The following is a 27,544-nucleotide window of genomic DNA, read 5'->3' on the forward strand; positions in this document are numbered from 1 at the left end:
GATTTTATTCCCGAGGGTGCTGCAGACTTGAAATCAAGCCTCCATTTGGCTCTGCACTAAGGCATGCCCCCCCCCGGCCCCTCTCTTGTGGATACTAGCCCTTGTAAAAATTGCTCTTTCAAAGTTATATTCCTTTGCAGAATCTTTCTTGGATAATAATCTTAACTCCCTCTCTTGCCCAAACTATACTGCTACTTATGAAGCCCTGCTGTCTTTCCATTTTGCCTTATTCATCTTGCATTATTTTGGACAGGATCACTACTTACAAGTGTTTATTTAAATGATTTCTGAGCCATTTTGTCCTCAACTTTGCAAATGACCAGGTTATTAACACACACAGTCTTTCTTTTCCTCCCCAGACACAATGGTGATGGTATGGTTGTTGATTATGTAATAGCTGATGGCAAGCTGATCCAACATATGGAGTGGCTTCTTGGTTCAGCAGTTTAGAATACAGTATAAGAAATTGGCTTATACTCCGGCTATTGGTCTCTCTAGCTCAATACTGTCTCTGTACTGACTGACAATGGTACTGCAGAATACAGCAGGGTTTGAACTTGGGATCTTTTCCATACAAAGCTTGTGTTCTGTCACTGAGCTTTGGTCTTTCACTCTTAAGAAGTGTTTTCTGGTATTTAATTCAGAGTCTATACCCACAAGTCATTTGCAGGAAGTCTAGCAATTTAGGACTTTAATGACCAAGTTCTGTGGTTGTTTTTTTCTTCCATGGCCCTTCCTAACTTTATTCTGTTCCCTCTCACTCAGACTATGCAAACTTCTCTTGGTTATTATTATTCCCATGGGCTTTCAGTTTCTTTTGGCAGCAAAAGCAGGACTGGCTATTTACTGGAGAGGTTATTTTAAGGGACTTTTTTCCTGCCCTTTAGTCATAAAACATAAAACAGCCAAGATACTGCGCACTAGTAGGCTGTTCCGAAAAAATTCCATATTTGTCTTGGATAGATGACGAAGCCTCTGTCTGGAACAACTGAACTTGTTGCTTGGGTGCAGTTTCCTTGTATTCAAGGGTATTGATAATGTTGTCAGCAAACCACCTCACTTATGAGATGAAGTCAGACGTAGACTCATACCACTCTTGTTATGGCTCACTGCTCATGTACAGTTGCTGCACCTGCACACAGTTGGATTTCATCCGCCATTCTCTTCTGCCCATGATAGTGCTCTGAGTATGTAATGTTTACTTTGTCAAAGAAGAACAATAAGGGGACCTCTGCATTTCTCTTTTGCAAGTTTCTTTTTGATTTACACAAAGACTGACTGGCTGGTGGCTTTTAAAAGGAAAATAGTACCTTCTGATATTTTATTTTAAATATTTTTATCTTGTCCTTTTCATTTAAAGTACAGTGGAACCTTTGTTTAAGAGCAGCTTAGTTTATGAACAACTTGAATTAAGAACGCTGCAAACCCAGAAGCAGGTGTTTTGGTTTATGAACTTTGCCTTGGAATAAGAACATGTTTCTCTTCCTGTTGAGTGTGTTCCATTTGTAAATTGAGTTCCCACTGCTCTGGGAAAGCACACCTTGGTTTAAGAACAGACTTCTGGAATGGATTAAGTTCGTAATCCAAGGTACCACTGTATATTTTAACTCAGTGTAGTACCAGGGTAGGATAGAAGGTACAGAGATACAAGGGTCAGTTCTACAAGAGTAGATCTGCTTAAAAAAAAACTCCATAACGTATCAACTAAGTTCAGTCCTTTAAAAGCTAATAATTATCTAGGAAGAACCAGTGTGCCTTCAGTGTATGAGACGCAACACACACAAAATGTGAGGACAACTTGGAGGGTTTATTTACATAATGCATATCCCTGGGTTACAATCACTTAACACACCCCAGCCATTGGCATTTCACATAACAATGGTGTGAGGCTAAACTGAAGCAAAAGATTCTATGATTCTATGATAAAGAGTGGATGAATCGGCAACACTTTTTTTAACGCTGACAAACTGACTGTATAAACATTAGTTAGGTAGTGTTTACCATTCATAACCATGACACAGTAATCTGAAATGATGGGCAGAGGATGTGACTCGAAAAAAATGCTAGAGTCTCTGCCCACAAACAAAGCCAAGCTTTGTTTATTATTTTTGGATAATAATCCTCAGTTAAAATTTTGTAACATGATGGTGTAAACAGGTCCAGATGCCAAGTTGTTCCTTGAAAATCTGGTGCTCAAGAGCCCATGTAAGACTTGTTCATTCCACCACTGAAGTCTAAAGTAAAACTGTATCTAAGGCAGCTGCAAACTAGTGTTTGCTGGACTATAACATTGATTCTGTATTGTGAGAGACTCACTAATATGTTAGTGGAGTGCTGGTAGATTATTGTGACTGAGTTAACATTTATTGTCGTATATCATGCTCCTGCCAAGTATATAACAAGGCTAGCTTGTTTTAGTCTTCAAATAATTATTTTTATTACATAATAAGAGCTCTGGCCTTAGGTTGGTTAGGTAAGGGGCTACACTCTGAGAGACTGTGACGTGTCCAAGGTTCTGCACCACTTTGAACTATAGATTGGGGAACATTTTATTTTGGAGTGCTCTGCAATATGAAAAACTCCCTGCAAATAAAAAAAACAGTACGGTATTCAGGGAGAAGAGGAGTATTTGGGGAGTATTTGATTTTAAAAGTGTTTTTTCTCCCCCCCCCCCCAATATCTCACCGCTACTGCAACAGTCTGAAGTGATACGGCTGTGGCTGATGGAAGTTATAGACAAGAACATATTGAAGGCACCAGATTGGGGAAGACTATACAAGGCCATGATTCAGTTCAGTCATTGCCATGAAGTTTATATCATTTTACCTTTGCATTTTTTAAAATTTAAATCTTTGCTCTCACGCTGGTTGTTTTTTTAAAAATTTTTTAAAAAGCATTGTCTAAAGTATTATTTCTCCACAAGTTCTCTTTTAGCCCTTTTAGTGATTAAGCAGCCTGGAAGACTAAAGATTACCGGTAAGCTGTGATTGTTCAGATATATCCTGCTTTTCACTTTGGAGGAAACTCACCTCTTGTTAGTCAAACCAGTTTTCCATTCTCCCAGCTGTCCAGACATTGGCCTTATCTCACTCATTAGCAGCTGCCTCCACATTTCACTCTCCAAATGAAAACTCTGGCTGTATAATTTCATGGCTCCCTTGCTAACAGGCAGAGGAAACTAGAAGGAAAGGGAATCATAAATGTTGAAGGCGGAGCTGCTGACTGCCTTTCTCTGCTCATAATTTTTCCATGCACTTCCCTTAAAAAGCAACATATTGGGGAGAGTGGCAACTTCTCCAGCTTCCTTTGCATATTGTGAGGAGAGGTATTCAGGATTCTGAACAAGCAGAGCTATAGCATAGTCAGTGTAACGTGCAGCCATGCTGTTACTTCTGGAAGGAGGATGCTATCCTGAAATGTTTGAGTCTCTTGAAGCAATCTCTTTCTCCCTACTGCCAATGTGTTAAAAATTTATTAAGAATGGTATCCAGCCATTGCTCCTAAATATAGCAAGCTGGTATTGGCCCCAGAGCATGCTACTTCCTGAGTGGATTTCAACAGTTTGAATAGTTGTTGTTCTCTCCTGAAATCTCAGGAAAGTGCTGGAAATTGTCTGATCCCTGACTACACTGTAATTTTTTGAAGGAAAAGCCTTAAACTGGTATGTAAACATACTTACATACCCCTTTCATTTCGCTTTCAGGCCAAGGGAGCCGTTTGTCCACAGACAGCTTTCCGGGTCATGTGGCCAGCATGACGGAAACCAGAGCACATGAAAACACCTTTTACCTTCCCACCGCAGTGATACCTATTTATCTACTTGCACTGGTGTGCTTTCGAACTACTAGGTTGGCAGGAGCTGGGACAGAGCAACCTCCCCGTGGGGATTCAAACTGCCTACCTTCTGATCTGCAAGTCCAAGAGGCTCAGTGGTTTAGACCACAGCGCCACCCGCGTCCCACAGGGGCCTGAGACTTGTCTGTCCATTCCCAACAGCAAAGGCTGGCAGACTAGCAGGCTGGGCTCCCTTGACCACTTGCTTGCTTACTCTGAGGCCACCTCAGCTCCTGGCAACCAGCACCGCCTGGCCAGCCCCAGAGACACAATTTGCCTGGGGAGCTTGTAGCCAGGGCTGTTGCCACAAGCAGCTGCATAAGCCTGTGGGAGGCAGAGACACAAGAGGGCATCAGAGGAGGGAGGGGAGGAAGGAGGGACAGAGGCCAGTGTTTCCCACAGCACCCTCACGGTGCCATGGCACCCTGGTTTAAAACCACTGAATCAGCTGACAAGACAATCTACTAGTTCATTCTTGTACTATGAATAGTGGTGGCATGTTTTCTTATGTTTCCAGAGACTGTTCTTGACTTCTGTTATTTGGGCCCAATTGAGTTAGGTGACTGTGTCTGCTTTTAGTTTTGGAGCCATCATTCTGGCCAGTCCTCAGAGCAAAACAGAATTACTTTAAATTTCCAAAACATTTGCGTGCCATTCTTTTTTAAAAATAGGAATGCTTGTGTCCAGGAGAGTTATCTTTATTTTGGTGCATTTCTGGCTCTAATTTTAGGATTTTATCTAATTATACTGGTGACTGCAGGTTTTTCAAATTGAAAATTGTAAAAACACATTCTAGATTCTCACAATTTGCTGTAGAATCTTATATATGCCTGCTCTGAAGTAAATCCCATGAGGTTCTCTCCAGCGTTAAAACATTAACTACGGTACTCTGAGATGATTTGTCCCTTCTAAATACTTTTAACTGAACTTTGAACGCTTTTGTCTTACTGATTTACAATAGAAAACTTTTAAGATTAGGGATTGAGATTTCTGTCAAAATGAAAGGGACATAAAGCTGTAATCTTGTTCTGAGTAAATCCCTCCACCTTTTATAGCAGAATATAATGCTGAATTGAACATAATTATCTGTAGTATACTTTGCAATGCTGGACTCTCTTTAGAAAGCACAGAATTTGCTCCTCTTCAGGTCTCTGTTCTTCACACCAAGCTTTTGGTACTTACAGCTTGCCTTGAGTTCCTACCATTGCCTTTTCTTTTTCGAAATCCAACCCTGCTCCTCCCTACCTACGCATTATAGGTTTAGCTGTTTGATAATGGGCTGTTTAGAGTACATAAATACTGCTGTTACATTATGCTTTGTGGCTATTCCCACATCATTCTGTATACTTTCCCAGCTTCAGTAATAATCTCCTTGATGGACAGGCTTCTGTTGGAATTCAGGGCTGAATGAAAAACTTTGGCAAAGAGTCTATATTTTCCAGAACAGAAAATATTTTTTGTTATTAGTGTGCCATGTTTCAAATTAGCTGGGTGTCAGTCACATTTTGCGACTGGCAACTGGCCTTTTGCAACTGGATGACGATGTGCAGGCTCCCCCCTTGGGGCCTAGCAGCTCCAACTGCCTGGCTGCAGTCACCTGGTCTGCCAGGCACAGAGGCAGCAAAAAGACCTGTCTCTCTTGCTGCTGTGCTACCCTCCAGAACCCCGATTCACCCAGCAGGAATTTGGCGTTTTGTTTTTGTTTTGTTTTTTTGCTGCTGGGTGAATCAGGTGTTTGGCAGGGTAGAGCGGTAGCAAAAGACATGTCTTTGGTGTCGTGCTACCCTGTAGACCCCCTGATGCATCCGCAGCATTTTATTATTTATTTTATTTTATTTTTTGCTGTGGGGATGCCCCCCCAAAGGGTGGCATCTACCACTGCCTAAATGTGAAGTTCAATCTCCCCAAAAAACTCTGTTCCATTTTGAGAAGGCAAGCTTCTGCCTTTAGGGTTGCAAAGTTAACTGTATTTGAAAATGAATAGAAGAATTCTTCCATAGGTGGCTTTGGTGCCCTCCACCACCAGCAAAACCAGAATTAATAGTATGTTTGCAACATAAATTAAGTAAAAGAAAGGAAACGATTTGCTTAATTTATACAAGTTGCAGAATCCAACCTTTTGGTGCAGAATTTGTGTTACCTGGGTGCAGAATTTCAGGGTTTTTTAGGGAAACGGGGAGTGCAATAACCTCACTTATATAGGATCAGATTAGTGGACTGTTGACACTTTCAAGTATCTCAACAGAGATACTTGAAAGAGGCTTGACAACCATATGTCAGGAGTGCTCTGATGGTGTTTCCTGCTTAGCAGGGGGTTGGACTCGATGGCCCTTGTGGTCTCTTCCAACTCTATGATTCTATGATTCTATGAACATTTGGCCTTTACTAGAGCTGCCCATAGAGATGCCAGAAAGAGAACCTAAGTCTCTATCTTATGCCTATAGTCTATGTGCTCTCTGCATTTGCTGTAGCAGGGCTTGGGCTGGTCTCCTGGAATGTGAGGGCAGCATCACAGCCGTTGTTCTCTTTGTTCCAGCCACAGATGTTAGCTACTGGGCAAAGGCATGGCAGGTGATCTATTCATTACATTTGACATCACTTTAGTGAGCAGTTCCTGTGTCTATGGAATGGTTTGTTCTAGATGAAGTTGCATATCCCTTAAAAGAGCACTTGCATAGCTTGGAGGTCATCCATGATCCAACACTGATACAGTGGTACCTCGGGATGCGAACGGGATCCGTTCCGGAGCCCTGTTCGCATCCTGAAATGAACGCAACCCGCATGCGGGGGTCGTGTTTTGCCGCTTCTGCGCATGATGTCATTTTGACCGTCTGCGCATGTGCGCGCAGCGAAACCCAGAAGTAACGTGCTCCGTTACTTCCCGGTCGCCGCAGAGCGCAACCCGAAAATACTTAACTTGAAGCACATTTATCCCGAGGTATGACTGTACTGGAGGCACATTTCCCTCTCCTAGACTGGGACAGCTTGCCAGTTGTGATCCATGCTCTTGTAACCTCAAGGTTGGACTACCGTAATGTGCTCTTCACGAGGCTACCCTTGATAGTGGTTCGGAAGACGTCGCTGGTGCAAAATACTGCAGAGAGAATTCCAGGTGCCACAGTGAAGCCACATCACACCAATTCTCTGTGATCTGTACTGGGTGCCAAAATGCTTTTGGGCTCATTGTAACTTTTTAGCACCCCTCATTTTTGGAATGTGACAGTTGAAAAATGCAACACACCTTATTGCTATATGTATCTGTAATTTTATTTGTTTTATTGTTTTAGTATTGTAAACGACTCCGTGGTTTTCATATGAAGGGTGGTATACAAATGAACTGAATAATATTATTTCACCCTTCTTCCAAAGTCTGAGGTGTCATACATGGATTTCCTCCCCTTGACCTGGATTTTACACTTACAAACAACAATGTTAAGTTATTTTGACATAATGGCTTGCCTAAGAACACTCAGTGAGCTTACCAGATAATTGAATCTGGATCTTGGATCAGCGTCCCAGCAGGCTATCCATTACATTACCCAGCCATTGTGGCATCTGCCAGTCCTAGAACATCACCAGGGGGACAGGAGAGGAAAGGGTGGCAGTGCTTTGTGTCTAGCAGGGTGGAGAAGGGGAGCAGTGCAACATGGTGAGCTGGTGGTGGGTGACATCATTATACCCTTCGTATAATATAAGGCACTAGTGCACACTGTTTCATCAGATGGGAACTCTTCTGTAATTTTCTTTCTTTAGAGATAGAATCGCCCACTCTATTTATAGCTTTGCTGTTTAGTACCAGAAATGTTATCTGCTCTTTCCAGGCTTAATAAAACCCAACGTATTAGGTGTACTCTGTCTGGTGGTGTCTGTACAGTGGTACCTCGGGTTAAGAACTTAATTTGTTCCAGAGGTCCGTTCTTAACCTGAAACTGTTCTTAACCTGAGGTACCACTTTAGCTAATGGGGCCACCGTGCAATTTCTCTTCTCATCCTGAAGCAAAGTTCTTAACCCCAGGTACTATTTCTGGGTTAGCGGAGTCTGTAACCTTGAAGTGTCTGTAACCCGAGGTACCACTGAATTAGTAAGTACAGGAATCACAGGGAAACAGACTGTGCAGAGTATTTTTTTTTTTTTACTCCACCTCCAATCCGATCACTTTATGCTACAGAAAAATTACTCCACTGTTTCTCAAACTTGGGTCTCAAGCTGTTTTTGGACTACAATTTCCATCAGCCCTGACCACTGGTCCTGCTAGCTAGGGATGATGGGAGTTGTAGTCCAACAGCTGGTGACCCAAGTTTGAGAAACACTACTCTAGATGTTAAGGGATGCGGGTGGCGCTGTGGGTTAAACCACAGAGCCTAGGACTTGCTGATCAGAAGGTCGGAGGTTCGAATCCCCGTGACGGGGTGAGCTCCCATTGCTCAGTCCCAGCTCCTGCCAACCTAGCAGTTCGAAAGCATGTCAAAGTGCAAGTAGATAAATAGGTACCACTCCAGCGGGAGGGTAAACGGCGTTTCCGTGCGCTGCTCTGGTTCACCAGAAGCGGCTTGGTCATGCTGGCCACATGACACGGAAGCTGTATGCCAGCTCCCTCGGCCAATAAAGCGAGATGAGCGCCGCAACCCCAGAGTCGGCCACGACTGGACCTAATGGTCAGGGGTCCCTTTACCTTTACCTTACTCTAGATGTTTAGGCAGCAGACAGAAAGCATGAACTATAATTTTGACTAGAAATAATTATCACAGCGCTTTTGAAAGGGCAACCTGTGATTTCCAAACATATGCGATGGTAATGACCGTGTGAGAGGGTAACATTCTGGAACTAAGTGAACACTGGCAGCATGTTTCTGATGATACCGAAACTGTAGAGGATTGAACTACCGAAACTCTTGTTGTCTTGTGTACATATGTAATGATTCTCACAACTGCCAGACTCATGGGTGACTTAAATTGGATTGGATGCAGACCAGATTAGTTGAACTTGGTTCAAACTGAAATCAATGGGACAAGCTACTATTGATTTCAAGTCCCACTGATTTCAGTTTGAGATAAGTTCAGCTAATTCACCTTGAACCCAGCCCATAACATCTTAATAGTGTATATTACACTCTTTAATGTATCTGTTTGGGCAGTGAATGATTGACTCATTGTTTTACAAGAATGAATTGAAATGCTAGCAAGTTCACATTCATTAGAGTTTGTGTCTCCTTTGAGTTTATAGATCCCGTAAGAAATCCTGCAGATATTACATTCTTCTAAAATTGTACCCTATTCCTTCTTAGGCTTTGTTTCAGATTCTCATTATCTTGCTGCCTCCTAGTAAAATTGGCTTGGGCGCCAGATTGCAGTGTCTGTCACAATATCATGGTAAAGTAAGAGGAAGGATTATGTGCATATGCACAAGATTGTGGACTTCGTTGCAGCTGCTGAAAGAGGCTTGTCTTTTTTTCGTGGTTTATCTAGTAAAAATATTTGTTTAAAATGTTCTTGCCTTGTAATAGAGATATTTTGCTTCCTTCTGACTGGGACACTCGCCAGTCTCCTGAACATCTGCATGCAGTGGAGGCAATGGGTACAGGATGCCCCCAATCACACAATATGCCCTTGGGCGACATACTATTGCTTTGTTTGTTTTTTTAATAAATATTTATTAAGTTTTCACACATTTTAAAAACACATACAATACACACCAAACAAAAATATACATACAATAACAAACAAACACATATAATTTCAACTCCTTTTTTTCTTAAACTTACTTCCTCGACTTCCCCATACCTCCCCTTTCTGCATTCCAATTCCCAAAATTATTTCAGCAAATCCTTCCCCTTAATTTAACCGATTTTTCCCCTTTCTTTTCTTTTACTTAATCCTTAACAGCTGTAATCCCTTACTTTATATAACCACAACATTTTAACATTCATTAATTTTACAATATTTCTTAAGATAAATTTTAAATTTCTTCCAATCTTCTTCCGCCGTCTCTTTCCCCTGGTCTCGAATTCTGTCAGTCATTTCAGCCAGTCCCATATAGTCTATCACCTTCATCTGCCATTCTTCCAGAGTGGGTAGATCTTGTGTCTTCCAGTACTTTGCGATGAGTATTCTTGCTGCTGTTGTAGCATACATAAAGAATGTTCTGTCCCTCTTTGACACCAATTGGCCGACAATGCCCAAGAGAAAGGCCTCTGGTTTCTTGGGAAAAGTACATTTAAGTACCTTTTTCATTTCATTATATATCATTTCCCAGAAAGCCTTAATCTTCGGGCACATCCACCAAAGGTGAAAGAAAGTACCTTCAGTTTCTTTACATTTCCAACATTTATTATCGGGCAAATGATAGATCTTTGCAAGCTTGACTGGGGTCATGTACCACCTGGTCGATATACTATTGACTCCCAATTATCCCCACTCCTTTGAGGGAGAAATAGCCCTACCCCAGCAACACATCTTAGAAAGGGATGTTGATTACAGTGAGTGTTTCCTTGAACCAGAAGTTGTCTTTAACTTTTTTTGAAGCCCTTAATAACCTTGATGTCTCTCTTATATTCCTCTTTCCCTGTGAATTAAGATGACACAGTTATGTTCTTTAGCAGACTGTCGTTGTCTAAGAGAAAATGTTCCACCTGAAATAAGGCCTCTTTGAGGGTGGAGCTTTCATTGTGAAATCTCCCTGTCATAGCACCATGGTTGTTTTCATTCATATATATAGAGATCATATATATCAAGGTTATATATATATATATATATATATATATATATATATATATATATATATTTGCTTTCGTAGATTTTCACGGGTACAGGAATGCAGGTTTTGGTGTCTTCGGGTGTCTTCCCGTGTAAGAGTCGGGGTGTCTGGGCGACGTTTCGACGAGGTCTCACTCGTCATCTTCAGGCTGGTGCTTTCGGCTTCTTGTTACTGGAACAGAGCAGAATCTGGTGTTTGAGTTCCTATAAATACTGTTGAGGGGTGTGGTGTATAGCCTCCAACGTTCTGGGCAGAGAGGAAGTTCCTAGATTAGTGTGCCTTTTCTTCTTTTGTTCCTTAATTACTTGAGGGATATCTTGAGTGATTTCATGAGTGATATTCTGAATACCACTGGGTGGGTCATTAAGTGTAGATTAGTTGCTAAAGCTTTCGTGTCTTGACCTCTTGAGCTTGTGAAGAGTTTTTCTGAGAAGATGGCTGTGCTGCATTTAGTTGTGCTCTAGCTTGGCTTCGTGTATAGGGGCGAGCTGTAATTTTGTGCCTTGTGCCAGCCAGATCTGTGTAGGGATTGCAGGGGGGTGCAGCATCGGGAGGTGCCACTATAGTTTGGCTACTGGATGGAGTCTGTAATATGTCTGTGGAGAGGGTCTGGGTTTGGGTCTGGTGTGGTTGATTGGTGACGGCGTTCTGTGTGCCTCTGGTTCTGGTGTCGGTTTTTGTGGTGTCGGTTTTTACAGCTCGCCCCTATACACGAAGCCAAGCTAGAGCACAACTAAATGCAGCACAGCCATCTTCTCAGAAAAACTCTTCACAAGCTCAAGAGGTCAAGACACGAAAGCTTTAGCAACTAATCTACACTTAATGACCCACCCAGTGGTATTCAGAATATCACTCATGAAATCACTCAAGATATCCCTCAAGTAATTAAGGAACAAAAGAAGAAAAGGCACACTAATCTAGGAACTTCCTCTCTGCCCAGAACGTTGGAGGCTATACACCACACCCCTCAACAGTATTTATAGGAACTCAAACACCAGATTCTGCTCTGTTCCAGTAACAAGAAGCCGAAAGCACCAGCCTGAAGATGACGAGTGAGACCTCGTCGAAACGTCGCCCAGACACCCCGACTCTTACACGGGAAGACACCCGAAGACACCAAAACCTGCATATATATATATATATATATATATATATATATATACCCGTGAAAATCTACGAAAGCATATATATATATATATATATATATATATATATATATATATATATATGCTGGTGTAAATTTTTAAATGATGTTTAATTGTTCTCTCCTTGGCAATAAACCTGAAAAACCACTAGTTTCAAAAATATAAGCCTTTACAGTACTAGCTTTTTGGGGGCCAGCAGCAAGGGTGGAGAGCTCAGACTGGTTCCTTTCTAGCCAATTTCACTCAAGCTTGTGACTTCTTCGTTTTCTTTGACATCTTCAGTGGTGGTTGACGTGGCAGTGATTTCAATGTAACTTCATTATATACATTCAGATCTGCTTTCCTCTTCCTGTTTCATTGGATTCTGGGTCTTTGGAATTGGGTGTGTGGGTGTGTTTGTGTTTACAGGTTCATACTGTGTGGGACACAGGCTGGAAATAGCAGTACAGTGGTACCTCGGGTTAAGTACTTAATTCCGGAGGTCTGTTCTTAACCTGAAACTGTTCTTAACCTGAAGCACCACTTTAGCTAATGAGGCCTTGCACTGCTGCTGCGTGATTTCTGTTCTCACCCTGAAGCAAAGTTCTTAACCCGAGGTACTATTTCTGGGTTAGCGGAGTCTGTAACCTGAAGCGTCTGTAACCCGAGGTACCACTGTATCAATCTGCTGTACCAAAAGGAGATTCCTGAGTGACTTAGTGGAACATTCCACAGTACTAAAGCAGCCCATGCAGAGTTAATACTGTAAGGGACTCTGTGTTCCTCATCATGAGTTTCTATTTTTTGGTGAGGGGAAATGAATTTTCTTCTGCAGAGTAATTATTATTTTATGCACTCTGTTTCAGTACATGTTACTATGGCAATGACTGCAGGGACTCCAACTTCCTTTCCCATGAGCAACCACACCCGGGAGAGAGTGACAGTGGCCAAGCTCACGCTGGAGAACTTTTATAGTAACCTCATTTTACAGCATGAAGAAAGAGAAACCAGGTACTGGGTGTTAGATTTCTTCCACACTTGAGTTTTCTATGTGTGGTAGAGGTTTGGGGGGGGGTCTGTTATTCCCCCTCAAAACATGTACACAACTCTGGCTAGCAAATAACTTTTAACTGACCACCTATTTTCTTGGTGTGAATAGCTAAAAAGGTTTTGGCAGCTTTCCCTTGTGCCATTTCAGCTGCTGTTATGCAAAAAAGCCTCTGTTTACATTACAGGCTTCCTCAACCTCGGCCCTCCAGATGTTTTTGGCCTACAACTCCCATGATCCCTAGCTAGGTCAGGGATCATGGGAATCGTAGTCTCAAAGCATCTGGAGGGCTGAGGTTGAGGAAGCCTGGTTTGCAATGCTGATATTTGTGTATCAATGTCCTTGTTAATTAACCCCTTGGAAAAGCTGAGGTCTCAAAAGAAGCTCTGCTTTTCATCTAGTTGTTCAGCAAAATGTACCTTTTTATTTTTAGTTGGATATTGTTTTCTTACACCAAGTCAGTGAAGAAACATGTTTTGCGATACTTTGCAAGAAAGAGGAGAAGGTGGAGACATGTAAGATGAGAGAAGATGGTTCTTATGTGGTCTTGTGTCCTTCTATTCTCTTGTGTCGGGATTAGCAACCAGGAGGCTGGACAGTTCACTTCAGGGATTTTGCTCCTCTCCTCACCTTCCAGGGAAAAGGGACCCAAGCAGGCGAAGGAGTGTTTGTGTGGTCCTCTGGATCTATGTATGTCACCCAGACTTCCCCAACCTGTTGTCTTCCAGATGGTGTTGGACCCAAGCTCCCATCAGTTGCAGCCAGCTTGGTGAATGGTCAGAGAGGGTGGTAGTTGTAGTCCAACGTCTGCTGAGTGCCAAGTTGGGGAAAGATGAGGAAGGGCATTGGGTGAACAGTGGCAGCTTAAAATAAACTTGTATTCTGTACTCAACATTTCTGTGTTCCAGTTCTTCCTACTGATATGATTTGAGGAGTGAAGTCACTCTAGTAGAGTAAAATACAGACCGTTCATTTTATAATATATACACACACCCTTTTTTTCTACCAACCTAGGCAGAAGAAACTAGAAGTGGCCATGGAAGAGGAAGGTTTAGCAGATGAAGAGGTAATGTGAATGTAATTTAAGCTGGAAGCTTTTACAGTTTACTGTTCAGAATTGGTGCTTAATGATTCACGGGTCTTCACTTGAGCTGTCTGTCTTGGAATCACGTTGCCTAGAAAGCAAGAGTAAGACGAAGAGAACACAGGTAGGAGGGAATAACTGCACCTTCTTTGTCACTGTGGGAAAGTAGGATTGCTAGATTTGGAACAGGATAGAGTTATTCTGTAGAAGGAGCTGCCTTTTCCTTAAGGAGGAAAATAATCCCATATAATTGAACCAGTATTGATATTTTAATGGTTTCAAACACTTGTGGTCTCTTTTAGAATGGTAGATTCAGCAAGACTGCCTTTTATTGGCAAAGATTTTCAAACAGTTTTTATTGGTTGGTTTGTTGTAATTGATTTTAGTGTTTATACTGTGCTGCAAGTCACTGTGGTTCACTTTTATAAGTAGAACTATTAATGAATCATCATGCTCTAGTAATCCATTCCTTATAGCACCACGAGAGGGGGGATGATTCTGCAATAGTTTTTGCCATTATATTGACCTTGCAATTTTTTCATAACACACATTGGTGCAGGCTTGCGCCGCCAATTGAGAGGGCCAGTGTCACACAGTGATGTGACATCCCACATGCAATGTTGTGTGACGATGTGACGTCACCACTAGATATTGAGGGGGCTTAGTATCCTCCTTTAAAACTTTGGGGGGGGGCAGGAGCCAGTGCCCCGATAGCATGCTACAAGAGATGACTGGGAAAGTTGGGAACCTCATGTTGACAGAAATGGGTATACAGTGCCATCTTGTGGCTGTGAATGATACAAGATAAAAAACATTGAGCTTTTTAGAGGCACCCAGTTCGAAAGCACCCCCGGGGGCAAGTAGATAAATAGGTACCGCTTACCAGCGGGAAGGTAAACGGCGTTCCGTGTGCGGCTCTGGCTCGCCAGAGCAGCGTTGTCACGCTGGCCACGTGACCCGGAAGTGTCTCCGGACAGCGCTGGCCCCCGGCCTTTAGATGTGAGATGGGCGCACAAACCCCAGAGTCTGTCAAGACTGGCCCGTTCGGGCAGGGGTACCTTTACCTTTACCTTTATCATAATAAAATCAGGGAAAGGTAGCATTGTAAGGGAACACAAGGGTCATCTAGTCCAACCCTCTGCAGTGAAGGAATCTTTTGCCCAATGTGGGGCTTGAATCCATGGCCCTGAGATTAAGAGTCTCATTCTCTACCAACTAATGTTTATCTATTTTGCTCATGAAAACTATTATTTGGCACCTTTTCTAATATTCGGCAGCATGCTGAATTTTGCATATCTGTTATTAACCAATTTTCTGTTGAAAATGGGGCTCAAAGTAATGGCCGTGCCTGGACCTATAGAGTTGCGTTACACAAAAGCAGACCATTGGTCTATCTACCTCAATACTCTCAGTAGCAGCAGCTCTCCAAGGTCTAAGTCCTAGCTAAGATACCACTGCCTATTTAACTATTTTGACCAGGAGTGATATGTCTTTTTGAAGTAGGTCATTGGAGGAAAATGAGGCATAAGCTTGGGTTTGCACAACAAGCCATTGTGACAGAAACAGCACAGAGGTGGTGTGAGATTATGCACCAGCCTGCTGCATAATCACATTAAACCACAGTTTGTTTTAAAATATTAAATTTTGTTTATGCTTAAATATTACATTTTGTTTATGTTTTAATATTAAATGTGCAAAAAAATATTAATTTCACATATATGGCCATGGTGTCTGAACTGGCAGTGACTGATGAAGAGCAAGACCTTTGGGCTTGTAGAGGAGGCTCTATGAAGATGCTGGCCAGAGTGCAGCAGCTGTTGAAAAGGCAAATGCTAGGAGTCCTAAGGAAAGGAATCAGAAAGAAAACTGCCAGTACCAGAATGTCATCATACAAATTGATCATGTGATCACACCTGGAATATTGTGTATCGTTCTGGTCACTTCGCCTCACAAAGGGTATTGTAGAGTTTGAAAAAGGTTCAGGAAAGGGCATCCAGAATTATCAAGGAGATGGAGGAACTCCCCTGTGAGGAAAGCGGACAGCATGCACCCTCGCCGGGGTGGGGTGGGGTGGGGAGTGCAGAGGGTGAATGGAGGCCACTGTGCCAGGCCAGCCCTTGCCGCCGAAGCACCCCCAGTGCAGGGCTGGCTCGGGGATGAGCAGCCCCCCCTCCAGTGTGCCCAGGGCAATCACCCCGGAAGCTCCCCCCCCCCACGCTACATTCCTGCAGCACACACGGGTTGTTGTGTAGTGAAAAGGTGAGTTAAAAGTGCATGACATGGAGAAAGTAGATAGAGAAAAGTTTTTCTCCCTTTCTTACACTGTACAGTAGAACCTCTACTTATGACCGCCTCTACTTGGGCCTGATCCAAGTTGCAACCACTGCAAACCCGGAAGTAAATACCGGGTTTGCCGTGGTTCGCGCATGCACAGAAGTGGCTTCTGCTGTTTGTGCAGACGCAAAAGTGGCAGCCGCCACCTGCACATGCGCAATGGTGCTTCTACCAGCAACCCGGATCGACTTACAGATGGACCTCCGGAACTGATTATGTCCGTCAGTAGAGGCTCCACTGTATTGTTAGAACTCATGAGCATCCAGTGAAACTGAATGTTGTAAGATTCAGGACAGACGAAAGAAACACATGGTTAAAACTATGGAATTTGTGATGGCCACCAACCTGGATGGCTATAAAAGAGGACTGGACAAATTCATAGAGGAAAAGGCTATCAGTGGCTGCTAGCCATGATGACTGTAGTCTGCTTCCAAGGTCAGAGGCAGGGAGAATGCTGTTGCTTGCATGGCTTCTTTGCAGGCTTCCCATGGGCGCCTGGTTGGCCACTGTGGAAACAGGACAATGGACTAGACGGGCCCCTAGCCTGACCCAGCAGGGCTATTCTTGTGTTCTTACTTTATGACACATTAACCACACCAATGGGACTCACTGAGTCCTTCCTCCCTATTGGAGGCTAGAGGGCAGTGGCATAGCGTGGGTTGTCAGCACCCGGGGCAAGGCAAGTAATTTGCGCCCCCTAACCCATGGATTTGCGCCCCCTAAACCTAACCCCCAGATGTTGCGCCCGGTGCAGCCGGCCCCCCTGCACCCCCCACGCTACGCCACTGCTAGAGGGAATTATATCCCATACTTGGTGATAGTAGCATTATAAACTGATTACTTGTTTATACCATTTTTGTATGAGTTGTGGATTTTCTCATGCTTAATACATATTTCAGAAAAAGCTACGAAGATCTCAGCATGCCCGCAAAGAAACCGAATTTCTGCGGCTGAAGAGAACAAGGCTAGGCCTCGATGACTTTGAATCTTTGAAAGTTATTGGAAGAGGTGCTTTTGGAGAGGTTCGTAATTTTTGTATTTTCTTAGGACCTCTTTATTTCAGGATACCTTCCTGTCAGGATAACTTAACTGAACAATAATCCTGTTTATGGTATGCGGGGTGGGGGGCGGACCTTATAATGAGCTCAGAATTCTTCATTTTTTTGTACTCCTCTCCCTCCCCTGGCCGGCTCTTTGAGATTTTTTTTTTTAATAACTCTGATAAACATTCAATAAACAATCAGTAAACTTAGGTTTCTCTCCCCTCACTCCCAATTTTCTCAGTTCTCCTTAGAGACCTTCCTTCTAATCTTCATGGATTTTAGTAGCATTTGTTGCTCTTTGTAGCAGAGATCAGGTGTTCATATAGATTGCCTCTTACGCTCACCCTTCTTCCAGTTTTGGAATTGCTATTCAACCAGTCTGCTGCATTTACCCCAGTATTGCAAATATGTTAGCTTAACAGTATGCTTTAATAATGGCTTTTAAAAAATTAATCCACAGGTCCGCCTCGTTCAAAAGAAAGATACGGGTCATATTTATGCAATGAAGATTCTAAGAAAAGCTGACATGCTAGAGAAAGAGCAGGTATGTCTTTTTAGTATATTGCAAGCCCTTCAAAACCAATAGTGATGATATGCAGTGTTGTGTGCAATATATATTTGTAGTATTGCTGAAAAGGGACCATACCTATTCCTGCAGCACATTTGTTGCCAGTAGGATGAATTGCTTGTCACTATTAGTAGAATTGATAAGTTACTGAAATATTAGTTTACCTGTTTATAGAGAAGTTGGGCAAGATAGAAGGATGAGTTGGCTGAGACTGGGACTTTTGAAATCTTCTTTGTGGTGTGGGAGGGTGGAAGACAGATAAGGCTGTCTTTAAAATAAAACACTGGGGACTTCCGGGTTGGCGCCATTGCCGAATGGCGGACTCCCTCCGAGCTCCGGAGGGAGTCTGCTCGGCAGGGGCTGGGTCCTACCGCGCCGGCGACGCGGGGACCCTTAAAAACCACGGGCACGGAGCCCGTGGACATGGGTGACTCGGCTGGCACCATTAGCGCCCTCCCGACTCGTGAAGGAGCCTTTTTAAAGGCTTCGGATCGGGTGCCGGGGAGCGGCGTGGTGCTTTGAGTCCTCTGCTTTCCCTGCCGAGCGCAGCCGCATGCCATTTGACGGAGAGCGCTGACTTCTTCCATTGGAAATTTGGACTATTAACAACAACCCGTGAGTAATTGGGAAACCGGGTTCAAAAGGAGAAAAAAAAGGAATTTTTTTCGGATTTGGCACGAGCGGGGGTGATCTAAAAAGGAAGTCAATCCCCCCCCCCTATTGTAAACATTCCAAAACAAGGACTGGGTAACCAAGGTCGAAAGAGAAGTATACTTTTGATAAAAATCATTAATTCCACGATGGGAAATTATAAGAACTGTGCTGGAGGAGAAGAGTGGAGGGTGAGAAGGAAAATGAAACCCCCCCTGGGAACCGGGGCGATTCGTAGAGCCTGGTGAAGAGAGACGGAGACTTTGACAGCTGTCAAAGTAGCTGTCAAAGCTGGAGAATATAAAGAGGACTTTGTTATGAGGACTTTGCTGGTTAATTTTGTTACAACTTGCTACAATATGGATATAAACTATCGGAAAATAAGGAACAACAATTTGACTTTTGGATTAGAGGATACAAAGTTATTACAATCCCCCTAGAGGGGTTTCGGGACATTACAAGAATGGTCGTAAGTGGAAAAATACTCCGGGATTCGCACAGGACTTGTTATCTTCTGGGAAAGCTGCAAAACTGAAATAGTATTTTGTCTACAGAGGTGTTTACATTAAAGGAGACAATAGAATTTTCTATTGAAGAAAGGAAGGGACTGGACGTAAGTTTTTGTTCCTGAACAACAAACCTCTGTAGAGATACCAGATTTCTGAATTAGAACGTTTTAGCAGCTGAACAGGACAAGAAACCTGAGAAAGTGAGGAATAAGAAGAACAAAGGACTGACTACGACACGGAAAGAACAATGGGAGGAGTGGTAAAGATCAAGGAAATTAAAGGCCTCTGTTAGATTGGACGTTTGAAGTTAAATATTATTAAAATTAATAAATTAGAAGAAAACCGGCAAGATGGAATTGGGGAGAAATTTGGCCATGACTTGAGACCTCCAGACTGATAACATATAGACTGATGGACATGGGGAATTCAAACCGGGGAAGGGGGGGGGAGATTTGGAATCCAAAGGCTGTGTAACCATCTTTTGAATCTTTTTATATCTTTTACTTTCTATTTCTTTATATAACTTACGTATGTCATTTTATTCTGATTGGACGTGTTTAAAAAAGGGAATTCGTGGAAGGAACTGGGGTGGATCTTGGGGAAAATCTTTATTCTTGGGGAAAATCTTTATTCTTTTCTTGTTAATGATTTGTACAATTTAATTTGGATAGTGGGTTAAACAAATTAAGTTTCAAATTGGGAGTGAGAGCTTGTAGAACCAAATTAATGAAAGGGGAATACAGTTGGGAGGGGGAGGGGGGGAGTCCCAGAAAGTAGGCAATGAAAGTAAGGTTTTAAGTATCTTTTTTTTCTTTTTCTTTTTTCTTTGTATTTCTATATTTCTGGAAACTTTAATAAATATGATTTTTTTAAAAAATAAATAAAATAAAACACTGGGGACTGTGGCTATATATCCATGCCGTACTACTCTCTTCAGAGTCTTTGGAAAAGTGTGTATTTATAAACTTCTTGGGAATAGTGTGATGTGATTCCTTAGTCAGTTTGTGTGCAAATATTACATGTATTTGCACTAAATCCTGGACTGGAAGGAATTGTGGCTGGAACTATGCAACAGATGTGTGAAGCTGTCTTGACACAGATTCAGACTCGCGATGGGAAGGCGGAAAATGAGGCAGAATGGCTGGCGCAGCAGTAAGTTAAACTGCAAACCACGCCCCCTCCAAGCCGCCCAGCTGGGTGCTTACCTGTGGGCGTGGTGCACCAGCCAAGTGAGTGGGGCAGGGGCCATAATGGCCCCTGCGTGACGCAGAAATCACGTCCCACCAGCAACACCTCCCCTCTTGGAAGAGGAGAGGCTTTGTGGCACTATGCAACAGCTGTGCGAAGCTGTCTTGTCACAGATTCAGCATTGCGGATCCATACTTGTACAACTTATCTCTCAAAAAATCTGAAAAGTGTAGCTTGTAACCCAGGTGTGTTGGTGCATCTTGGCTGGCACCCCTGGAAGTAAAGGCTGGCATTGGCCATTTAGGTCGGGTAAAGGACCCCTGGACGGTTAAGTCCAGTCAAAGGCGACTATGGGGTGCGGTGCTCAACTCGCTTTCAGGCCAAGGGATCCGGCATTTGACCATAGACAGCTTTCTGGGTCATGTGACCAGCATGACTAAACCGCTTCTGGCCATATAACAAAACACAAAAGAAGCCAGTCACTTGAAACACTTAATCAGGTGTTGCATTTTAAGGTAGAATTAAATACAATGGTACCTGGGTTTACAACCAAAATCCATTCTGGACGTCCGTTTGTAAACCCAAACAGGTTGTAACCCAAGGCACACTTTTGCCAGTGGGGCCTCCCCCCAAAAATTGTTTGTAATCCAAAAAAAAAAAATGGGTTATAATCCAAAAAAAGGTTGCAAACCGGGACACGCACTTCCAGGTTTGACATGTAAACGTATGCAAACCAAGACATATGCAAACCAAGGTACCACTGTACCTTGTGGTATTTAATTGTTTACTGTAAACTATTGTTTATTGTATTGTTTACTGTGAGACAGAGCGAATTCACGTGAGCATGTATGATACATGATCACTACGCCTTAACACATAAAGCTTGGTTCTGCGAAATGGACCTCAAGCTTGCAAATTGATTGAGCTTGTCTGACAGCTGTTACCTCTGTTGATAGCATAAATAGGCTTTCTTTGAAATTATTTGGCTTATATTGTCCAAGAGGGCAACATAGAAGGAATGTTGAAGTCCCACTGAAATCAATGACACAGAGTTAAGTACTAAAATTTTAATAATATCAATGGCATTTGTATGCATTGTAACTTTCTGGGGCTGACACTGAAATCACACTAGTCTATTTGGGGAAGTGTGTGTGTGCGCACACCCATGTACTTACACTTTTATATTATCTAGCAGTAATGCATTTCTGCATTGCATATGAAAATCAGTCAACTGGTGGTTTATGTAGGAGAATAATTCTTTATGTATTGGCTATTGTGAACATTCTGTTTCGTTGTTCAATATTCACAACTATAGGTGGCTCATATACGGGCAGAAAGAGATATACTGGTTGAAGCAGATGGTGCCTGGGTGGTGAAGATGTTTTATAGTTTTCAAGACAAACGGAATCTCTACCTGATCATGGAGTTTCTACCTGGAGGTAAATAAATGGTCCATGCCTCATACCTGAAACCAGTGTCACTCGCTGGATTGAGAGCTGGGTGGAATCTAGACACACATAAAAACCGCTCTGAAATTTTCAAAAAAAAATTAACACCACTTTTTAAAATACAGTGGACCTTCGGGTTACATTACCTTCACGTAACGTAACTTTTGGTCACAAACGCAGCAAACCCGGAAGTGTATTCTTCCGGGTTTTGCCGCATACGCAGAAGTGGCGCCTCTACTTGTGGATTTTTCGGGGTATGCACGGACCCCTGGAATGAATTACATTCATATCCAGAGGGTTCACTGTAGATTGTATATTGCACTTAAAACTCACTTAAAACGTTTTATTTGCAGCTATATAGCTGTGTCCCTGGACTGAGGAAAGTGTATAGCTATTCCCAATCATTTAAGCACAATTAAAGGATGAGGAATGTTTTGTTCACACTGGCTTTTATTCTGTGACATAGTGTAATATGTTTGTATTATTAATTGTTTTAAAAATTTAATTTAATTGTTTGTTTGTATTATTAATTGTTTTAAAAAATAACTGTGTTTAACTGTGTTTGTATTATTAATTGTTTTAAAAAATCAAGAGAAGGCTTAAGTGTATATGTAAGTGACTACATAAAATGTTTGGAGTCCCCCCAATATTTCATAAAGAGCCTTCATCACTTTGCTCTGAACTGCTGAGTTTCGAAAATACTTAATGGAACTGATTGAGCTGGTGTCTTTGTAAATATTTGGACTACCAAAGCCTATTTAATTGTAAAATCCTATAATATATATTTCTCCTTGATTCAGGAGATATGATGACATTATTAATGAAGAAGGATACTTTATCGGAGGAAGAAACACAGTTTTACATATCTGAAACTGTGCTGGCCATTGATGCCATTCACCAGCTGGGTTTTATTCACAGAGATATTAAGCCAGATAATCTTCTCCTGGATGCAAAGGTATAAGATGATTTTACATCTCCTGTACTTTCCTGTCTTCATTCTGACATTGGGTACTTGCAGCATGCAAAGGCTGAAGGGACTGGCCAGTGACCATGGTAGGAAGCCATTCTTCTTGTCCCTCACGATACGTTTATGCCATGGATGGGGAATACTTTTCAGCTCAATGGATGTGTTCCCTTCTGAGCAACCTCAAAAGGGAAGGGGAGTTATTGTTTTGTTTTACTTATTTACTTGTGTTTTTATCTTGTATTTTATTATGTAAACCTCCCTGAGATCCTATTATGAAAGGCGGTATATAAATTTAATAAACAACAACTTTCCAAGGCCCAAATGCCAGGGATGAGTGAGGCCAGAGGCAGAAGCAGGCAGAGCAGCAAATGTGAATTTTACCTTTGTACAATAAGCTAGTTTCTGCACACAGTAGCGTATCCTCTCTATTCTCCATCCAGACATGCAAGAGACACCAGAGTTCAAGGACACACTCCAGCCTGGCAAAAACACACTCTTATGCGAAACAGGACCAGTAAGGGGTGTCAGCTGGGGAGAGTTCAGTTGGCCAGATAGAGGCCTGAAGGTCTGCGTTCAGACTCCAGTTTGCAGGTTACCTGCTCCTGGTACATGCAAAGATGTTAGAGGAAAGGAGTTGGAAAACAGGCTCCTCTCAACCGGAACAATGCAATGCTGTTGACTGAAAATCATTTTTTCTTTTCAAAATATGTGCCTTTTCCTTTGTTGTAATTCTCTTCTAGTTTTGGGCATTTTAAGTATGGACTTGCAAGGACTTGCAAGCTTTCAAAGGATTTTCGGTAGTTCAGCACCTAAACTCATGTAATGTTTTCTTTCCATAGGGGCATGTAAAACTCTCTGATTTTGGACTCTGCACAGGTTTAAAGAAAGCTCACAGAACCGAATTCTACAGAAATCTTACACACAATCCACCAAGTGACTTCTGTAAGTACAGCCTGTTGTAGCTTAAAAGTATTAAACTACTCTGCACTCCCTCAGAGGCATTGATAGGTACACTATACAGGTTAGGCATTATATAAGTGCATTCCTTTTGCCAGAACACCTTTTTGAATGAGAACAGTGCCAAGTTCATACTTCTTTGCTGTGGTTGGTGTTCTAAAGAAACCTTTGGTCACTTGCTCCAGCAGCTGCCATTTTTGCCTGGCCAGATGATATTAGCTGCTGCTAGAGAAAATGAACAATGGTGGCTTGGGAAAATAGAGCTGCAGAGAGTAAGTGGTGTGAGTTGGCAGTAACATTGTTTTCGTAGTCGTCCTCCTTTCCAAGACTGCGGGGACAGTAAACCAGGTGTTGCCAAAAGGTTCTCTTGTTGCCCTGCTAACTATTCAAAACTTTGGTAGATAATGTCAGCATCCTTCGGGGGTTGAAATGCCTGCTGGCTAGCCCCCAGCTGGATCATGCCCTTCCAGCTGTGACGATCCCCCGATCTCTGGTGCGACGTAAATCAGCGACTCAGACTTCAAAAGCCTGAGCACGCTATATTAGCAGAGCATACAGTGGTACCTCAGGTTACAGATGCTTCAGGTTACAGACTCCGCCAAACCAGAAATAGTGCTTCAGGTTCAGAACTTTGCTTCAGGATGAGAACAGAAATCGTGCTACGGCGGCAGCGGGAGGCCCCATTAGCTAAAGTGGTGCTTCAGGTTAAGAATAGTTAAAGGTTAAGAATGAATTACGTTCTTAACCCGAGGTACCACTGTACTGCACAAACAGAAGAGGCGTGAGGCTTGTGGAAACATACTAACAGCTAAAGATTTATTAAGCATAAATCAGGACAAAGAAAACATGTCTCCCTTTCTTCTCCTCAGAGAGAGAGAAAAGCAAAAGCTATACACAAATGGAAGTTCCCAGCAGACTCTGCTGGATGTAAACAGACATGTGACACGCAACAATCCCATGTCTGCTCCTTAAGGTGGAATGGAATTTTCCAACAGATAAGAGCCTCTCCCCTCTCCAAATTAGATATATATATTTGAAACAAGGCCATGTAAATTCAGCCTGGTCTACACATGGCAGCAAAATGTGATAGAATAGACTACCATTTTTCAAAGTTCCTTTTTTTAATTCTGTAAGTTAAAAAACACATAGACATCATTCTCAACCTTCTCCTAACTCTCACTACTATGTGCCTACTTTTTGTTTGCAGGTGGTGGTGTTTTTTAAAAAACCACATACACATTGGCAAGCATTAAAAATGGCACCCCCACCTGCGGTTTGAAGTGGTATGGCCTATTCAGCTGCCTAATTTTGCTCCATGTGTGGGCGAGACCAAAGATCATGGCACAAAAACAAAACCTAGATACCTATTTTTCAGTTATAAACAAAGTCCATCTTCCTGTGTCTTCTGTGCTGAAGTCCTGTACAAATATTTGGCACGAACGGTTTCCAGTGTTGCATTCACTTTCCATCCCTTGCATCTATAATACTTGATTTCACACATTTACCTTTCTGTGCAGCTGCTTCAGAATAGCCTGATTCTCTATTGCTCTGGCAATAGATTTTTTAATGCAAGTTTGGAGAGGGGAGGGGGGAATGATGCCATTGGCTTTCATACCCTCATTCAGGAGCTGACCACTAGTAACCACATAATTCCTTCTTCCCTAAACATGGTTTTCGTTTGCACATTTACCAGTGCAGTTTCACTATTAAACTATGCTAACGTAGCTCCCATTGTACAGAGGTAACATTGGGATTGTGCCCTATCTGAATTTTTCTTGTGTTGGTAAAATTGAATGCAATAATTTATATTTTTGCAAATTAGCATTTCAGAACATGAACTCTAAGAGAAAAGCAGAAACATGGAAAAAGAATAGGCGACAGCTGGTAAGTACAGTTTTTGGTGAGCTTTGAGTGTTTTCTGCAAAGTTTTTCAGCATGATGGCCTTCTGCTGAAAAATTCATGCTTCAGCAACCTCTACTTGTCACCCAATCTCCTCAAGCAACTAAAAGGCTGTTATTAGATGACAGGTGAATGCTTATACAATATTATAACTCAAGTTAATAAGATTGCCAGAGTATTGACTAAAACTTTTTCTTAAAATCATCTTGCTTTTAGGCATACTCTACTGTTGGGACCCCAGATTATATTGCTCCAGAAGTTTTCATGCAAACGGGTTACAACAAATTATGTGACTGGTGGTCTTTGGGAGTGATTATGTATGAAATGCTAATAGGTAAGAATTATTGACCCCATTCATCTTTTTGTCCCTTTTCCAATGAGAATAACACTTTCTCTCTGAGCACTTCGTTGAGACAGCCAAGGATTGACTTTCAGGTTTATATTCAGTCCTGCGGCTGATTTATAACCTTTCTTGTAATTTAGTCTAAATCTGACATTCAAATCAGTACAACATGTTTAATGATTTCCCCTCTCCCCCCCCCCCAATTTCTTCAGGTTATCCCCCTTTCTGCTCTGAAACACCTCAAGAAACATATAGGAAAGTTATGAATTGGAAAGAGACCCTAGTATTTCCACCTGAGGTGCCCATTTCAGAAAAAGCCAAGGACTTAATTCTAAAGTGAGTTGATGCTTCTGTTTTCTTCCACTACCCTTTTCCTGCTTGTGGAACAAACACAATGATGCACAGCTTTGTTAGCACTGAACATGCAATGTAGAGCCCTTTGGCCATTGCCTTACCACTGTGGGAGCCTCTGCCATGTGGATCCAGGTGGATGTGGGAGGGGCTGCAAACATAGGTACTCTCCAGAACAGTATTGCTCTTCTCACAAACGTGGATGATAGGGTGGGAGGTAAGTGAATTGGAAGCCTTCTCCCAATGCATTCAGGCTTCCAGTGTTAAGTCAGTGGCGCATGAAGCTCCCACAACACTGGCATTATGTCAGAAAGTACCCCTAATAAAGCCCAATAAAATCTGCTTTGTTAATCCATGTTTTGAAGTAAGTGAAGTCCAAAAAAATTGTAAGCTGTTGAAGTTATTGTGGAAAATCACTCCTGAAATTAGGAGCAGAAGCAAGATTCTGCAGGAAAGATCCTTACAATAAGTTAAGGCAAAACCTTTAATTGGCGGTGTCCAGTTGCATAATGTGGGCAAGATAGTAGGACTAGCTGATCCAGTTTAGCAATGTAGATGTCAGTGTTTTAAGCATTTTCACCCTGCTCTTCAGCCAATAAAGGCTCAGCTTGCATAAGATTAAGAATGAACGAGAAGCAAGACAGTCCCTGCCTGCAGGCTTGCAATCTAAAAGTCATGACTCAAAAGGAAAAAGGATTGGAAAAGGAAGAGGAAAACAAGTGAACTCAGACACGACTTCTTAAAGTTAGAGTTTATTTCAGTGGCCTGCTTGAGTGGAAGCAGTTCAGAGAGAGGAGGATGCCAACGAAGCAGATCTCAGCAGAGCCTTGTCGTTCCATTTCTCCCTCTGCTGCAGCCAGAATAGCCTAAATATTTTGAGCCAGCATGTTGCTGAGTAACTTCTTGGTTCTGTTTATTAAAAAATGGTCATCCTTGTTCTTCTTTAGCAAAAACAGCTCTTAAGTTCTTGCACATTAATAGAATTGAAGATACAGGAGGGGTTTAAAGGTGATTTCAGTGCAGGAAGGAATGCAAAACTTAATACAGTGGTACCTCGCAAGACGAATGCCTCGCAAGACGGAAAACCCGCAAGACGAAAGGGTTTTCTGTTTTGGAGGCGCTTCGCAAGACGAATTTCCCTATGGGCTTGCTTCGCAAGACGAAAGCCCATAGGGAAATCTCCGGGGACCTGTTTTAAATGCTGGTGGTGGGGAGCAAAGCCTTTCCCCCCCCCTCCGGCCTTCAGAAGAGGTCCAGGAAGGCCGGCGGGGGCCAAAAGGCTTTGCTCCCCACCGCCAGCATTTTAAAAGCAGTCCGGGATAGCAGGGAAGAGCTTCCCGCTATCGCGGACGGCTTTTGAAGGCAGGCGGGGGGGAGCAAAGACTTTCGCCCCCCGCCCGCCTTCAGAAGAGGTCCTGGACGCGCCTGTCCTGGAAGCCGA

General features: G+C 42.5%; 1 protein-coding gene across 2 annotated transcripts in view; it reads left to right on the top strand.

Moving 5' to 3' along the window:
- STK38L (serine/threonine kinase 38 like) overlaps positions 1–27,544 on the top strand; it is a 502,631-nt gene that overhangs the window by 466,835 nt on the left and 8,252 nt on the right. The window contains exons 1-11 of one of the 2 annotated variants that reach the window (XM_082240134.1): positions 6,863–6,954; positions 12,579–12,723; positions 13,775–13,826; positions 17,078–17,200; positions 17,682–17,765; positions 21,453–21,576; positions 22,386–22,540; positions 23,392–23,494; positions 25,332–25,393; positions 25,626–25,743; positions 25,965–26,088. In XM_082240134.1, the coding sequence (XP_082096260.1) occupies positions 12,590–12,723; positions 13,775–13,826; positions 17,078–17,200; positions 17,682–17,765; positions 21,453–21,576; positions 22,386–22,540; positions 23,392–23,494; positions 25,332–25,393; positions 25,626–25,743; positions 25,965–26,088 (1,079 nt within the window). In that variant the 5' untranslated portion in view covers positions 6,863–6,954; positions 12,579–12,589. Of the gene's footprint in view, positions 1–6,862; positions 6,955–12,578; positions 12,724–13,774; positions 13,827–17,077; positions 17,201–17,681; positions 17,766–21,452; positions 21,577–22,385; positions 22,541–23,391; positions 23,495–25,331; positions 25,394–25,625; positions 25,744–25,964; positions 26,089–27,544 lie in introns of those variants that run through there. The other variant, XM_082240133.1, reaches the window with a different exon arrangement.

The sequence above is a fragment of the Podarcis vaucheri genome (genome assembly GCF_965113315.1).
Source record: "Podarcis vaucheri genome assembly, chromosome: 10".
In the NCBI taxonomy this organism is placed as follows: domain Eukaryota; kingdom Metazoa; phylum Chordata; class Lepidosauria; order Squamata; family Lacertidae; genus Podarcis; species Podarcis vaucheri.